The sequence below is a fragment of the Labeo rohita genome, chromosome 14, assembly GCF_022985175.1.
Source record: "Labeo rohita strain BAU-BD-2019 chromosome 14, IGBB_LRoh.1.0, whole genome shotgun sequence".
NCBI lineage: Eukaryota > Metazoa > Chordata > Actinopteri > Cypriniformes > Cyprinidae > Labeo > Labeo rohita.
The window spans coordinates 17,754,417-17,772,147 of record NC_066882.1 but is presented as its reverse complement, the minus strand read 5'-3'; the positions used below and the strand labels follow the sequence as shown (position 1 = coordinate 17,772,147).

General features: G+C 34.2%; 1 protein-coding gene across 2 annotated transcripts in view; it reads left to right on the top strand.

Moving 5' to 3' along the window:
- Positions 1-17,731, top strand: part of rxfp1 (relaxin family peptide receptor 1) — a 70,047-nt gene that overhangs the window by 31,492 nt on the left and 20,824 nt on the right. For both annotated transcript variants that reach the window (XM_051128272.1, XM_051128273.1), the window contains exons 3-10: positions 665-748; positions 7,820-7,925; positions 10,746-10,817; positions 13,413-13,484; positions 13,676-13,747; positions 14,151-14,222; positions 14,386-14,454; positions 14,716-14,787. In XM_051128272.1, the coding sequence (XP_050984229.1) occupies positions 665-748; positions 7,820-7,925; positions 10,746-10,817; positions 13,413-13,484; positions 13,676-13,747; positions 14,151-14,222; positions 14,386-14,454; positions 14,716-14,787 (619 nt within the window). The remainder of the gene's footprint in view (positions 1-664; positions 749-7,819; positions 7,926-10,745; positions 10,818-13,412; positions 13,485-13,675; positions 13,748-14,150; positions 14,223-14,385; positions 14,455-14,715; positions 14,788-17,731) is intronic.

Below are 17,731 nucleotides of genomic sequence, written 5' to 3'. Positions count from 1 at the left end.
GTTTTTTAAACAATTTAATTCTGAAAATTTAATTCCCAAGTATTCATTTCTTTTTACTATTAAAAGACTATTAACTATTTAACTATTATTTCTTTTAAACTATTAAAGAAAACTCTTACTGACCTTAAACTTTTGAGCGATATTCTACATGAACGCTTTGCATTTGAATGCCCACAAATATGAACGAGATCATCCTGACAGTGATTGATGAAGGGGTATTGAGTAAGCTGGAAGGTTGAGTTTAATTTGTTTGAGATGTTAAGTGTGAAGTGTCAGGAGACAGGAAACGGCACGAAAGTCACACCTATTTGCATGCCACCTGCTTCATTTCCTCCACGACTTTTGTAGTTGGCAAGCAGTGTCAGGATGATTGACAGGGGTTGCTGAGTAGGTTAACGTGATTCTTAAAAAAGAACAAACCCAAATGCATTATGTATTATGCAACATCTCCTGAGAGAATGAGTGGAGGCACATTTGTTAAACCAAAGACCCTGCGAAATGATTCTTAGCCATTTGAATTTCTTATTGTGGGCTTCGCTGTGTTATCAGTGTGTTCTCTGTCACACCTGTGAACATCTGTGCCACAGCAAACAGCTTTGTTAGCAATGACAAGCATCATGTGTTTGATTCAGTAACCTTTTACTTCTTGTTTTTTTTTTTCTAGGAGACAATAATGGTTGGCCACATCTCTTTGATAACTATTTTGGCATCCCCAGTAATAACCTTGGAACCAAGTCAAACGCCTGCTGTGAGTATGCTCTCATTTTTACGTTTCTGCAGCAATTTGGAGAATTTGAACCTTGTAGGGAATATCTTAAGGGCATATTTTGCATGTTTCATTTAGAATCGCAGTATGTGTACATTTGGCAGCTGTATTTTGTTATTCCACAGCTGAAACAACAGTGAGAAATGGACAGATAGAGTAATAAATTCACAAGACTTTTTCAGTCTGACATAATTATTGGCATTCACAAAATAAACACGTAATACTAATAGCGTTTAACCGAGTCCCAAGATGTGTGGCCTTTTTATTATCAAAAATAATGATCACTTTTTGATGTTCAAAGTAAGTTAAGCAATAAGATTAAATTGATCAAAAACAGCTGTTTTTAACATTGATGATAATATGAAATGTTTTTAAAACAGTAAATAAGCATATTAGAATTATTTCTGAATGATTATGTGACACAGAAGACTGGGGTAATGACTGCAGAAAATTTTGCTTTGCATCACAGGAATAAATATCATTTTTAAAATATTTGTAAAATATTTAAATTAAAAACTGTTCCTTTAAATGCCAGATTTTTGAAGGTCTGTGTCATAGCATGTTTGTGATTTTGGGAGAGGAGCTATGAGACGCGATTTACTAATTTGTGGCCCTTGTTTTAATTAAATCATGCGCTCAGTATAATAATTTGTGCCCTAGTTTTAAGTTGTGCGCACAAAATAATAATTTGTTCTCCTTCCTGTCTTAATTCTCATAAACAGAACAGAGCCTCTACTTAAAAAAAAAAATCTAGCTCTAACACTTGAATGTAGGTACGTTTAATTAAAAAAAAAAAAACAAAAAAAAAAAACATTTTGAGCAATAAGCTGAAAATTGCATTTTGTTGTCATATTGAGTTTGATGATCAAAGCAAAGATGCAGTAGATTGTTTCTGTCAACACTCCCAACTCTTCACAGTCCTGTACCACTTCCTGGATTGACATTTCACTCTGTAACATTAGGCAGTTTTCGTTTATACATTTGAAGTCAAAAGTACACACACCTTTCAGAATCTGCAAAATGGATCATACAAAATGAAATGAAAATGATGATGCATGTTATTTCTTATTTAGTACTGACCTGAATAAGATATTCAGCACGCCAGTCAGCACATATACGGTTTAATTTTCCACTGTGGTGCTGATAACGGAGCCCTTTGGAATGTAATACAAATGCATCAGTCATTGCCTTGGTAATGCAAGTGTAATGTAAACAGCGATATGGACGATGATCAGATTTTTCTGTTTTTGGGACTTTTTTTCTGATATTTACTTTGTTGAAGGAGAAGTCCACTTCCAAAACAAAGATTCACATATAATATACTCACCCCCTTGTCATCCAAGATGTTAATGTCTTTTTTTACTTCAGTCGTAAAGAAATTATGTTTTTTGAGGAAAACATTTCAGGATTTTTCTCCATATAATGGACTGATATGGTGTCCTGATTTTGAACTTCCAAAATGCAGTTTAAATGCGGATTCAAATGATCCCAGCCAAGAAAGAAGGGTCTTATCTAGCGTAACGATCGGTTATTTTAATAAAAATAATACAGTTTATATACTTTTTAATGCCAAGCGCTCGTCTTGTCTTACTCTGCCTGGACTGTTTTTGTTCCATGACAGTTAGGATATGTTGAAAAACTCCCATCTCATGTTCTCCCTCAACTTCAAAATCATCTTATATTGCTGTTTTACCTTTTTTGTTGAGGGTGTTTGATCACTTTGCAAAGACTGGGTCGGTACTTCTGCAGCGATGTAGGATGATTTTGAAATTATTTTTGAAGTTGAGGGTAAAAAATAGTTTTTTTACATACCCTAACTGTCTTGAGTCAGAATACACAGAGTTCAGGGAGAGAAAGGCAATATGAGCGTTTGAAATTTAAAAAGAATTTAAATTGTGTTTTTTTTAATGAAAATAACAGATCGTTTCGCTAAGACCCTAAGACCCTTCTTCCTCGGCTGGGATTGTTTGTTGTTAAACTGCATTTTGGAAGTTCAAAATCTGGGCACCATACCAGTCCAGTCATGGAGAAAAATGCAGAAATGTTTTCTTTAAAAAAAACATAATTTCTTTACGACTGAACAAAGAAAGACATGAACATCTTGGATGACAAGGGGGTGAGTACATTATATGTGAATCTTTGTTTTGGAAGTGGACTTATCCTTTAAATAACAGAAAAAAGGACACAACTCTTAAAATAAAATAAACAGAAGGCGATGACAGGTATACCAACAAATGCTGAGGGGATATGCATGCCACCAGAGAGGGACACGGAGAGTAAAAACCATTCGGCCCGACAGTGGAAAGGTGGCTAAACAGTCATTGTTGGAAAGTCATTGTTTAGCAAAAATGCTAAAAAAACAAAGAAACAAACAAAAAAAAAAAAACCCAATAAATTTATGGAACCTGAAGTATACTTCTGAAGAACAGCAGGCAGTTTAATTGTTCAGGACAAACAAGGGACTCATGAACAACTATCACTACGCACACACACACACACACACCTAAAGAAAAAAACACACACACACACACACACACACACAGCTGTGGATCATTCAGTAACAACACAGTATTAAGAATCAAGCATGTGTGAACTTTTGAACAGGGTCATTTTTATAAATTCAACTATTATTTTTTTCTTGTGGACTATATGTAAACATCTTTCATGTGAAATATCTTATTAAAAATATCATGCGTTTTGTATGATCCCTCTTATTTTGGTAAAATAATTAACATTTTGCAGATTCTGCAAGGTGTACATAAACTTTTGACCTCGACTGTATGCTGTTTATTGTTAATGATCGCATTATTTTTAAAACACATCTGTGTACATATGAGATCGCTTGTTTCTGCATCTACCACACCTGTGTTTTTGATCGGGAGATTCTGGAATCATTCAGGAGATGAGTAATAGCGTCCCTAGCGTTTAACACTAAAAGCATTGAAACCCAGAAAATTCTGTGTTTGACAGAGAAGTGTTGTCTCATAAACTACAGAAAATGATGTTTTTGGCAGGAAAAGAGTTAAAATGATTCCATGCAATGCAGAAAGGCTTTTGAGAAGACTGTTGTTTCTATAACTCATTCTCAACTCAAAATAAGACCCAATTAAAGCATCTCTGTCCATAACATAACAGCGACAACAGGTTTATGAGAATGCGGATAGGAAGTAAAACAAATTATTATTTTGTGCACACAATTTACTGAAAATGAAATCACGAATAATTATTTAGTACGCACGAGTTACTTAAACCGAGGAAATGAATTAGTAAGTCATACACAAGATTTAGTAAACCTGAGGGAACAAATGAAAATTGTGTGGTTGATTTACTTATTCTCCTGCACGTCATGTGACATAAAAAATACTGTCAAAAACACGTCTAAATGTGGAAATCACATAATAACACAGCCGTAGTGTTTGTATGCTCACTGAGCTGGTTCAGTTTTGTTGATTTCAGACAAGCAACTGACAGTTGATTGTCATGAACTCACTTCCGATATTGTGCACTTTGTCTTCTATGAGGAGTGTTTTCATGCCCGACTTTGATATTCTGTTTTCTGTCTGGCGCACTCTGACTAGCAACATTTTACTCTGTCAGATGCTGTCAGTACAGCTGTATTTACTAACTGACCACTTGAGAGCAAACAAAACCACCTGATTATTCCCAAACATCGCATTAAAAATCCCTACTAGTGAACTGAAATGATTACAGCTTTTCCAGTTTTCTGACATGCATGAATTTCTTAAGAATTTTTTTTAAAAATTATTATTTTTTGTCATTTATGAAAGGCTGTTTGATTGTTTCAAAGTTTTATTACTCTGAGACTTGGACAGGAAATGAAAGAAGATTAAGGGAACCGCTCATAAGTTTCAGGCAGCTCATATCTTGAGGCTTATGTGGTTTACGGTTTGAGGTGATAGGCAGTATTGATCACAGATACATGTTTAGATGGAGCCTGGGTGTGTGAAAAATCAGTGTGATATTACTGTGACGCTGCAAAGCTCCAATAAACAAACATGACACTGAACAATAGGTGTCTAACCATTTCTGCTGTGACTTTTAACCAGCTGAACTCAAGGTGATTTTTAATGGATATCAGTCAGTTAGTCTTAAGTTCACACAGGTGTCCTAGCAGAGAACACACAGCTGGAGTTCATTACATTATGAACATGATCCACTCATGTTTGATAACCAAAAAATGTCCAAACACTAATTTTATTTCAGTTACCTTATATTTTATATATTTTTTTAAATAAAATAGAACATTAAATGTGTGTTGTTGTCCAATTTAAAATAAAGCAATGTTTTTTTTCTAAAATGTTTTGTTTGAAAAGTGCTCTTAAGCTATTAAATAAATGTAATTTTACTGTATAATACATTGACATTTTCTGACAGCATTTTAGTGCCACATTAAAAAAAATCTGATATTAAAGTCATAATATGTCAATATTACAAGAATTAAGTCGTAATATTACGAGAATAAAGTCGAAATATTTTGACAATAAAGTCAAAATTATGAGAATAAAGTCAAAATGTTTCAAGAATAAAGTAAAAATATTTTAAAGTCTAAATTACTAGAGTTATAATATTTTGAAAGAATATTTTAGCACTGGAAGATATTCCTGAGTCTCAACTTTAAAGATCTGTCAGTTTTATAGTGAAATATAAACAATATGTCTATTATAAGACTTTAAAACGTTATAACTATCAAACTATTTATTCTCTTAGTTTTAATTTTATTCTCGAAACATTTCAGCTTTCTTCTCGTGATTTCGATTTTATTCTTTGGAATATTTCGACTTGTTCTCGTAATTTTGACTTTATTCTCAAAATGCTATGACTTTAATCTCGTAATTTTAGATTTTTTATTTAAACTCGGCACTAAAATGCCGTCGTAACATTTATGCATAACTTAAATATCTACATACTTTTTATGGGCCACTGTATTTATCAAAATATGACAATTGAAATTTAATGTTTTTTAACCATATGAATGTACATTCAGTAACATTTTTGTTCTGGAAATTGTTCCAAAGTTTAAACATTCCCTGTTTCAGCATGAACTTAAATGAAAACAAATCATGCTTTGGTAATCTATTATGACAACTCAAAATTATTACATAAAACAAACTGATAACTCAAATTATGAGTTAAAGTAAAAACATTAAGTCATAATAACATCAAGTCATAAGAGACTGACTCAAAATAATCATGATTATATACATTTTTTAAACTCAAAATTTAGATTTTTATGCCAAACTTCGATTTTTTAATGTCATTTTGTCTCATAGTAATGGCTTACTATATAGTCATCTTTTCATGCTTGTTAGTTGGTACCAGAGGTCGCGTTAACCTAAAATTGTCCGTCATTGACGGAACTTTTTTTATCAGTGACAGAAAAATCTGAAGGCCGTCTGTCCTGTAGGTTAATGATTAAAAATGTAAATGTGAACAAAAATAAAAGCAATTAAATGTGTTATTCTAATTAAAATATGAAAATTAAAATGACGGGTAATAATAGATTATGATGCAGTTTTTACGACCCTGTCCATCAAAATGACAGACAATGATAAAGTCTAGTGCAGCCTCTGGTTGGTACATTGTAATTTTCAACTTTTTATGTCACAGTAATGACTTTTTATGTCATTATGATTTTCCAAAGTGTGGTGGAAATGAGCTTGCATGAATTTACACTTCACTGGTCAGAAACAATTTTGTTTCACTAATATTGTCTTCCAATGAGCTTAGGTCATTTACATAGCAAAACAGCTTAAGCAATTATAAAGTTTCAATTATCATTGATGTGATGGAAACGTACCCTACATGCACCCCAGCACATTGACAATTGTTAATTAATGAACTACAAGCAGAATTAGGCAACCCGCACTAAAACTGCCTGAATAACCCATTAAAATCCAGCCCGTGTTGGCAGTGATGACTTTGCTGTATTCATCCCCTCATTACCAGCAAATTTAGCTCTGAAAGCACAAGTTGATTGCTCTGAAGACAGTGTGAGCTTTATTATAGCACCATTCCTGCTTTGCCTGCATCTCTTCTCTCCTCTTCTCTCCAAATTAGTCACCGTGGGCCGTGCTGGTGAACGTCGGAGTTCGATTTCTATTTCTTGCTGTCGCCTCCCTGCATCTTTTGTTCTGCCTTTGTGCTTTCTCGTCCTTCCCCAATGTTTAATACAGATAAGACTCTGCTGGAACAATGTGTTGGGCCACAGATGGTCTGTCGGAGGCATTTACATTCCCTGGATTTGAGGGCAACGGTTTGCTCTGTTTAACTGCGATAAAGACTTGGTGTATCTCGTGTGGCTTAATTCTGTCTGGCAGATAGGATTGAACTATCCAACTCCTGACACAATCAGATTACATATGTTCCTTTTCAGTTTTCACTTAAATACACTTTTAATGCAAAATCTGCTGTTTCTTGTTTTGAATTATTTGCTGGAAGTATGTGTGAATGACAGTATACAATAAATCTTATTTTTTATAGGTGAATATGCTATAAATGTAACATTTCCTAAAAAACTCTTATATTTCCCTCTTATATATAATGATTTTCTGTGAAACATAAGGCAAAACATTTTAAACTTTTCTTATACGCAAGTTTCCTATATTGTATGTGTTTTGTTACATTCCTGTTGTTCTCAAGTATTTGTAACATTTCTGTCTGCCATTGGTTAAAAAACAAATAGTCCCGCTTCAAATTTACACTATTGGTTGGAATTTTTGGAATAACGAGTCTACCAATGGCTCAATTAAGCTTAGAGGAAGCATTTTAACATTGAATTATACACTTGACCTTTAAAGTTTCGATTTCTCTTGAGAGCTCAAATGAATCTAATTGGGAAATCTAAGTAGAACTTATCCTTAACATAAGCTGACTTAAACCAGCTTACAGAAATACTTTAGTGCTTATTAGTTCAGCATGAGTGTGCATTAAGTATTACTACAGAGTAAATTGTAATGCAAACCTACTTTTGGAACATTTAGTTGTTTATCTGTAATGTTGTCTGGTTTGTCTCCTATTTTATCTGTCATGCAGTGCTTGGGACCGTCCCAGCTGAATGCCAGTGCAGGGACCTGGAGCTGGACTGTGACGGTGCTCACTTTAAAGACGTCCCCACGGTATCCATTAACGTCACCATGATGTGAGTTTCACGCCCTGTGTGTGGAGTGTGGCTGCATTTTGTTGAGACTCCCGGATTTGCATGAGGTGTAAAGGAAAACTGACAAGTTTGCTTTACTCTAAATCTTGAGTATATACACTCTCCAAAATCTGTCATTGTGGCTTTACCTTTTCGAAAGACACTAATATGTCAAGTTTAGGTACTATTATGTACTAGCATTAATATGTACCTTTAAGCAGGGGCAAGGAGGCAAGGGAGGCAGTGCCTTTTCTAAGTATTGGATAAGAAAAAAATTTGCAGTAAAAAAATAAAGCAACGCTTTTTACAAAATATAACATTAAAAGTGTATTAATCTCTCGTTTTTCTAAAGAAACATTGTCCAAAAGCAAAACCAGCAGGTAAAGGTACAGCGGGAGTCTGCGTCTCTCTCACCTCCCCTGAGCCCACTGAGTTTTAACAGACCCCATAAAGCATGCATTGAGTTTGTTGGGGGGTAATAGAGAATGAATGGGGGAAAGTCATGCAAGAGGAGGCAATGCCTCCATCGTGATATGATTGGATATGACTGGTTATGATTGGCTGTGATTGGTTCATTCAATAAATCCCACCTCTTGTGTTCATACGCATTCCTCATTCACAAATCAGTCTGAAAAAAACAATAAATAGCGTTCATGCGAAGACTAATTTAAAAAAGTCAGTAAACAACACACAGTTAGATATAACCACTTTGTTACGTCAAAATTAGATGTTAAATAACATAAAACACAGGATCTGTGGGAGTTTTTAGAGTAATCATTTTGGTGAATTTCAAAGTAATTCTCTGTGTCTGTGATCAATATTTACTGAGCTTTGGAAGGAAAGGACGTGACATGTGGCCAAGTTTGGTGACCCATACTCGGAATTTGTGCTCTGCATTTAACCCATCCAAGTGTACACACACAGTAGTGAGTAGTGAACAAACACGCACACACACACAGTAGTGAACACACACCCGGAACAGTGGGCAGCCATATTGCTATCGCTGCGGCGCCCAGGGAGCAGTTGGGGGATTGGTGCCTTGCTCAAGGGACTCACCTCAGTCATGGTATTGAGGGTAGAGAGAGCACTGGTTATTCACTGCCCCCACCTTCAATCCCTGCCAGACTTGGGACTCGACCCCGGATGTAACTTTCAGCTTCTGTGTCTTAGGATACCACCCCAGCTTTTTCTAAGAGTGATTAAATAAACATTTGTGTTTCCAAACAGTTGTGCATGTACAGTTGAGGTCAAATGTTTACATACACCTTGCAGAATCTGCAAAATGTTAATTAATTTATCAAAATAAGAGAGATCATACAAAATGCATTTATTTTTTATTTAGTACTGACCTGAATAAGATATTTCACATAAAAGACATTTACATATGGTCCACGAGAAAAAATAATAGTTACATTTATTTACAGACACTTGATTCTTAATACTGTGCTGTTACCTGAATGGTCCACAGCTTTTTTTTTTTTATTGTTTAGTGATAGTTGTTCATAAGTCCCTTGTTTGTCCTGAACAGTTAAACTGCCTGCTGTTCTTCAGAAAAATCCTTCAGATTGCACAAATTCTTTGGTTTTTCAGCATTTTCATGTGATTTGAACCCTTTCCAACAATGACTGTATGATTTCGATATCCATCTTTTCACACTGAGGACAACTGGGTGTCTCATATGCAACTATTACAGAAGCACTATTACAGAAACACTGTGCATTAAGAGCCAGGGGGTGAAAACTTTCTGAATTTGAAGATCAGGGTAAATTTAACTTATTTTGTCGTTTAAGAAAAAATGTAAGTATCTTCTGTAGCTTCTGAAAGGCAGTACTAAATTTAAAAAAATATGATATTTAGGCAAAATAAGAAAAGTGAATACACACTTTCATTCTGTTCAAAAGTTTACACCCCTGGCTCTCAATGCATCATGTTTCCTTCTGAAGCATCAGTGAGCACAAACAAGAGGAGGCTGCATCAGAAAACAAGTCTGATGTATTCAATTTTGAGTCTTAATTAACTCTGCGTTTGATTTTAGAGCATTGAAAACTGAGATAATTGCATTAAAAGATAATTGTTTCAACATTATTCTCCACACAACATAACTGTGAAGCTTCGTTCTCATTTTTGTTCAATGCCTCATGAAAATCTCTATTGTTCACATAATAACTGGCTGATATAAACCTTTCTAGCAGTTTAATATGTGGATTTGCAATGCATATTTATGTATCAGCTGAAGCTGCTTCTTAATTATGTTCCAATTTCCTGTATTGCGGCTCTGTTTGATTTTCCGCTCTTCATTAGTATGCCACAGCAAAATTCACATCTACCTTTCAGTAATGTGGAGAATGTGGCAAGGTGTATTAAATGCAATGTCACTCTCTGATTTCAAGTAGACACGCTGCGTGTCTTCTCTCTAAGGTCTCAAGGAAATCATTGCTTTAAAACAGCTTCTGTTTATTAGGTGAAACAGAACTTTAAGTCAAATATTCCCATGCATTCCTGTGTTTCCTCCTGAATATAGAGTATATCAGTCAAAACGCATCTTATTTTTTTAATCTGATTTAAATAATGATATCATTGTCTCTACGGTCATGTCATATTAATGTCACTATACTGAAATGCCATCTGGTAATCCATAATTATTATAGCATCTATCATTTTAGAGTTCCTTTAAAAAAAAAAAAAAAAAAAAAAAAAATGATTGAAGAATGTTTGATGGGTTTATAGATAAAATGAATGGGAAACATGTGGCCACTGTAAAGTGTGCTGTCGCTTTTGCATTCTATTACTTTTAACAAAATGTCTCTTTTGTTCATGCTGCAGGTCCCTGCAGAGAAACCGTCTTAGGAAGTTAAATGCTGACATGTTCTTGAAGTATCAGAGCCTTCAAAAGCTGTAAGAGCCTTTCTGCTTCACTAAGTATATCTCTCCTTGCCATTGGACTGTATAGATGCTGTAATGCTATGAATGCCGCCTTGGCGTTATCACAGATGTTCACAAAACGTTGTTTGCTTGTCCTCACTGTGCCACCATAGTGAGAAGTGTGTGAAATAGAGATGTTGAGTGAGATTAAACAATCCCTGTGGAATAAAACATTCAGTGCTCGCCACAGGAGCTGAGCCAAACACACTCAAGAACTGAAGAACTTGAGAGTGTTCTTTTTTTCAACCTGACAAAAATGGCTCAGTGTTTTTCCTTCTCCAGCTGTTGAGTTTTTCGAGTGTGTTTGCATGTCTTAATCTGACATGCTCGTTTGTTGTGAGTATTGTCTGGTTTCTCGTTCAGGAGTGCCAGCTGAATCTGACAGAATCAGACCCATATTTTTGTCCTCGCCCAAACACCATTCTTGATCTAATGACAGATGGAGGCTTCATTGTACGAACAAGCTTAATCTTGGCAATGGTGGAAAAAAAACTGATGTGGGAATAGAGACCACAGTGCATCTTTTGTGGAGCTCAAAGTTGTGTAAGCCTTGGATTTTTTAAGTATAATGACAGAGCTGTTGGATATTAATATGAAAAGGCTACAAAAAGTCTAATGTTGGCAGTGCAGTGGGGTTTAGATGAGGTGAGAATGACTATTCAAAAGAAGAATAAATGTAGCTAAATTTTAACATCTAAAATGTTTTCTTTTTTCTTTCTTTCTACTATGGAAGCACGTTTCCACCACTGAATAAAAAATGTAAAAAAAGATTATTATTTCGACTTTTTATCTCACATTTGTGACTCTTTTTTTTTTCTCGGAATTGTGAGATATAAAGTCAGAATATCGAGATATGAACAATTATAAATTTTTCTCAGAATTATGTGATATAAACTCACAGTTGTGAAAAAAGTTTATATCTCGCAATTCTGAGTTTATTTTTTGAAATTGTGAGTTTATATTTTGCAGTTATGACTTATTTCTTGCAATTCTAACTTTTTCTCAGAATTGTGAGATACAAACTCGCAATTGTGAGTTATAGAGTTCAATTTTGAGGGGGAAAAGACACTCTTAAAAATAAAGGTGCTTTGAAAGGTTCTTCACAGCGATGCCATAGAAGAACCATTTTTGGTTCCACAAAGAAGCATTCAGTCAAAGGTTCTTTAAAGAACCACCTCTTTCCTACCTTTTTATAATCTAAAGAACCTTCTTTTGCCACAAAGAACCTTTTGTGAAACAGAAAGGTTCTTCAGATGTTGAAGGTTCTTTATGGAACCATTTAGACAAAAAAGGTTCTTCTATGGCATCATGAAGCACCTTTATTTTTAAGAGGGTATGTTCTCAGAATTGTGAGTTTTTATCTTACAGTTCTTATTTAATAGCTTGCATTTCTGAGCAAATAAGTCAGATTTGCCAGTTTATGTCTCGCAGTTCTGACTATAATTAAGTTTAATAAGTTTACATCATGAAATTCTGAGAAGAAAGTCAGAACTGCAGATTTATATCTCAGTTCTGACTTAATAACTCACAATTCTGAGGAAGAAGTCTCAGAATTAGGATTTTTTTCTCATAGTTCTGACTTTTTTACTCACAATTGTTTATATCATGCAATTCTGAGAAAAAAGTCAGAATTGCGAGTTTATATCTCACAATTTTGACTTTATAACTCAAAATTGAGAGTTTATTGCACTAAATTCTTATATCTGAGAAAAAAAGTTAGAATTATGAGTTTCTGTCGGCGCTGATAACTTAGCAGTTAGCGCACTGACATGTAGTGCAACAGCACCTTTGGCAACCCGAGTTCGATTCCCGACTCATGGTCCTTTGCCAGTCCCGTTCCCATCTCTTCACCCCGTGCTTTTTTTGTCCGTCTCTACTATCCTGTCCGTTAAAAAGCCAAAAAAAAAAAAAAAAGAATTGTGAGTTTCTATCTTCTAAGTCAGAATTGTCAGATGTAAACTCACAATTGTGAGATAAAAAGTCACAATTACCTTTTTTAAAATAATTTCTTATTCAGTGGCAAAAATGGGCTTCTATAGACTATTGCTGATCATTGGCATTATAGTTTTATAATGTCACAAAAAATAAATAAATAAATAAATGATGTTCTTTGAAACTAAAGGATCCTGAATGTATCCCAGTTTCCACAAATATATTAAGCAACACAACAGTTTTCATTAAAAGTGATACTAATAAGAAATGTTTCTTGAGCACCAAATCAGCAAATTTTATATTGATTCCTGAAAGATCATGTGAAGACTGGAGTAAAAAATCATGTGAAGACTGGAGAAAAATCAGCTCTGCTATTGCAGGAATAATTTACATTTCTTAAAACATTATTAAACTTGAAATGTAATTTATTAAGATTGTAACAGTATTTTACACTATTATAGTTTTTGCTGTACCTTTTTTTAGCTTTTATATATATTTTTTAAATAAATAAATAAAAAAGCAACAGCAGCGCTGTTTAAGGCACTTCCACTACTTGGGAACATAATTATAGCGTAACATTTTGTGTTATTTCTCTGTCTTTTACTGCTTTTTAATGCTTCCTGTAACTTATTTCAGGTATCTCCAGCACAACCGAATTAAAGCAGTGCATCCGCATGCTTTCAGAGGCCTTTACAATCTGACGAGACTGTGAGTCAGCAGACATTTCTATTGTCCATTCAAATATGGTAAAACTTTAATCAGCCTCATTTGCTGAGAGGGACAAATGGGCTTGCGATGAATGATTGATGTTTTAGTTTGCTTTTTGCTTTTTCAATGGGCAAATGCTTTTAAAATGCTTTTGGCTACTCTCAGACAGCAGTAATATCCTATTTTCTCAGGTATCTCAGTTATAATCGAATCACCACCCTACTTCCTGATGTATTCCAGGATTTGCACAAACTAGAATGGCTGTAAGTGTTTCTTGTCGTTTTCCCATTTGCTTTATAAATGTCAGCTAAATAAAGATAGATTTTCTCTTTCAGTGCTTTATTTCTTCAAATCAGATAACTGCAGTGGCATGTGTCAATCAGTAAACCTTCTCTAATGATGAGTACTGACCATATAGACAGCACAAAACTGATGTTATTTCTCTGTGATATTCAGGAGCGAGTCATTAGCAGTCACTGAGGATTTGCTCTAAAGAAACATGAGTGATTGAACTTCCATCACACATCTAATTGAATGCCATTGAGTTATGGTTCATAACCCTTATGCATAAATTAGTGTCCCCTGAACAAATATTGGACAAAGCACTTTAGTTTGTGAGGCTTCAGTGTTTTTTTTAATGAGCTTCTCCTTTTTTTTATCCTGAAGGATTCTGGAGAACAACAACATTCATCACATCTCCTCTTTGACCTTCTCTGGTTTGCGCTCCCTTGTGCTGCTGTGAGTTTCAGCCTGTTGCTATTTTGGTGACTCATCTTCTGTCTTTCAAATGTAAATCTTATATTTAACAAATGCATAGGAGCTGCTCTCTTAACATTTTTTTCTAGTTTTCAAAATGTGCTGCACTGCTACTTTGCTTATAAAGCTTTTGCTTGTGTTTCAGAGTGTTGTTGAACAATGCTCTCACAAAGCTTGATGATATTTGCCTGGAGATGCCACGATTAAATTGGCTGTAAGTTTGAATACAACAATATCATGATAAAACGCTTATTTATTATTTTATTTCCATTGTTGGAGAGCTTGTAGAGAGCATTTTAAATTATACACTTCCAAAAAAATCTTAATAAATCTATATTTTGAAAACATTCTGTAAAATGATTCGGTCTTGTAATAAGCTAATGCTAATCAGTAAGTAGAAGTGATTTGTCTTTTATCTTTTCCAACACTTTCCAACATTTTCAATACACCATATTTTTTTTATTTCTGTTTGCAGAGACATTGAGGGAAATAAGATCGAGACTGTAGGAAATGTGACCTTTAGGTCCTGTAATATGTTAACAGTCCTGTGAGTATTCCCACCCTTGCATAACAGCTGCTCAAAACCTCAGATGATCTATAGGCATTGCGAATGTATTCCAGTATTAAAAAAAAGTAGGGTGCAGTGGGTCAAGTTCCATTGGCGTAAAGGCCCTTTCCATTTTATTTTCTTCAAAACACTAAAATAGAATAGAATCATCTAGGGCTGCCCCCTAATAGTCTCAAGTAATATAGTACATCGGGCAGGACGTCCAACACTCACCTATCATTCATTGACCTTAAATATGGCTTTTCATCTTAAAGATGTATGTAGTAGCAACTTTACATGGCAGCTTAATCTAATGTTAACATAGAAATGTGCGCTATTTCCTGAGTGTGGAAGCTGAACAGTAGCGCTCTCAGTGCGTGACAGATGGAGGTGCCGGTGCGGTCACTTGCTCTTAAAATACTCTGTCATTTTTGGTCATACAGATTAAAGTAATACATCTAATACAGACTCTATGTTTATATTTGTGCACTCAGAATAACAACAAAACATTGCGCTTTTGTAAAATAATTAAAGCAAACAGGATGTGCTTTCTGCCATCTCTGTCTCTGTGAACTTGAGCGCATCACTTCGAAACTCTGTGTATACTTGCCATGCAGACATTAAAAATATATCTATAGAGAGTGAAATGTCTACTTTTAAATGAACCAATTTAAATAGAAAACAGATATACTCAGATTTTGTTATCTGTATGAAACATGCATACAGGCGCATCACTATTGCAGAGAGAATGAGTCAGTGTTGCCGACTTCGTCTCTTAAGCCGAAAACAAAGAAAGCACTAGTTTATTTATCAAATTATTAAAACATTAATGCAGTCTCCTTGCTGTTTCTCCCTGACACATTCGTAATTATTATATCTGCCAGTGTGCTGTGGCAAGCTTGTTTGCGTGCATTTGAGTACTTATTAGGCTATGTAAGTAATTAAAGACTCATTATTATGATTTATATCGTTTATTAATAATCGTGCGACTAATAGTCGGCTAATGCTTAAAATGAAAAATGAACAATGCTTAAAATGCTTAAAATGAACGACTACTGGTCGACCAGAACATTTTTTAGCCAAGGATAGTCCTAGAATCATCTTTTAAAATGTCTAATAAAATACTAAATTAAATATTGTAAAAAAAAAACCTGAAAATTGGTACACAAAGTGCTTATTCTGAATATGTTATGAAATAAGTAAACAGTAAACAGGAGTAAGCCTTTACTCCTCCAGCTGCCTTTATATTTATATGGGTTTTAAAAACAAACTTTAACCATTTCTTTTGCTTAATCAATATTCAGTATTCATCTCTTTTGGTCTTATAACTTTTTCACTCATCTGGCATTTTTATGATCATCAGTGGAGAAAAATAATGGCGTAGGCCCAAACAAATCTAACATTCACAGACATTTACATATATTTAATCTACAATCCATCTACATATATTAGGACTATAAAGTATCTGGAGATTAACTGTAGATTGAATATATGTAAATGTTAAATTCTAACTTGAGATACGTAAAAGATTTTCTGAGACCTGCAGGATTGAATACAACACTCTTGATTTCTCTGTTCATTATTTTCCCAGCCGTTGGCTAGAAATATGCCAGATGAACATTTTTTTATTAGCATAGAATTTATCATAATATAAAATAAATCATTATATAATCATAAAGTTGAGGTCAAAAGTTTACATACACTTTGCATAATCTGCAAAATGTTAATTATTTTACCCAAATAAATGGAATCATACAAAATGCATTTTATTTTTTATTTGGTACTGACCTGAAGAAGATATTTCACATAAAAGATGTTTACATATTCCACAAGAGAAAAAACAGTTACATTTATAAATATGACCCTGTTCAAAAGTTTACATACACTTGATTCTTAATACTGTCTTGTTACCTGAATGATCCACAGTTTTTTTTTTTTAATGATAGTTGTTCACAAGTCCCTTGTTTGTCCTAAACAGATAAACTGCCTGTTGTTCTTTAGAAAAATCCTTCAGTTCCCACAGATTATTTGGTTTTTCAGCATATTTGTTGAACCCTTTCCAACAATGACTGTATGATTTTGAGATCTATCTTTTCACACTGAGGACAACTGAGGAGCTCATATGCAACTATTACAGAAGGTTCAAACGCTCACTGATGTGCCAGAAGGAAGCCCAATGCATTAAGAGCCGGGGGTGAAAACTTTTTGAATTTAAAGTTCAGGGTAAATTTAACTTATTTTGTCTTCTAAAAAAAACATGTAAGTATCTTTTGTAGTTTCTAAAGGCAGTACTAAAAATAAGAAAAATGTATTTTTTATTCAGTTCAAAAGTTTTCACCCCCAGTTCTTAATGCATCATTTTTCCTTCTGGAACATCAGTGAGTGTTTGAACCTTCTGTAATAGTTGCATATGAGTCACTCAGTTGTCCTCAGTGTGAAAAGATGGATTTAAAAATGCTAAATTGTAAAGGGTTCAAATACACAAAAATGCTGAAAAACCAAAGAATTTGTGGGACCTGAAAGATTTTTCTGAAGAAAAGCAGACAGATTAACTGTTCAGGACAAACAAGGGACTCATGAACAACTATCATTAAACGTTAACATTTAATGAACATTTTGCAGATTCTGTATGTAAACTGTATTTTCACATACTCATATTTAAAGAGGCAGTTGTACCCCACTCATAATGTGCATAGTTAAGGTCTTCTTGCCAAAAGCACCAAAAATTAGGTCAAACATATTTTTAGGGAAAGCGTTTTCATCCTCCCAGTTCTCACTTTTCATTTTTAATCAATGTTCTGCAGTAATCAGAACAGTAGACTTACATGCTTTTGTTCATTTTGAAACTTATTTCAAGTAACATGGAAACATTTACATATTAAGCAGAATAGAAATTCATTTATAAATGTAATGCTATATTACTCTAATTATTATAATTTCACTG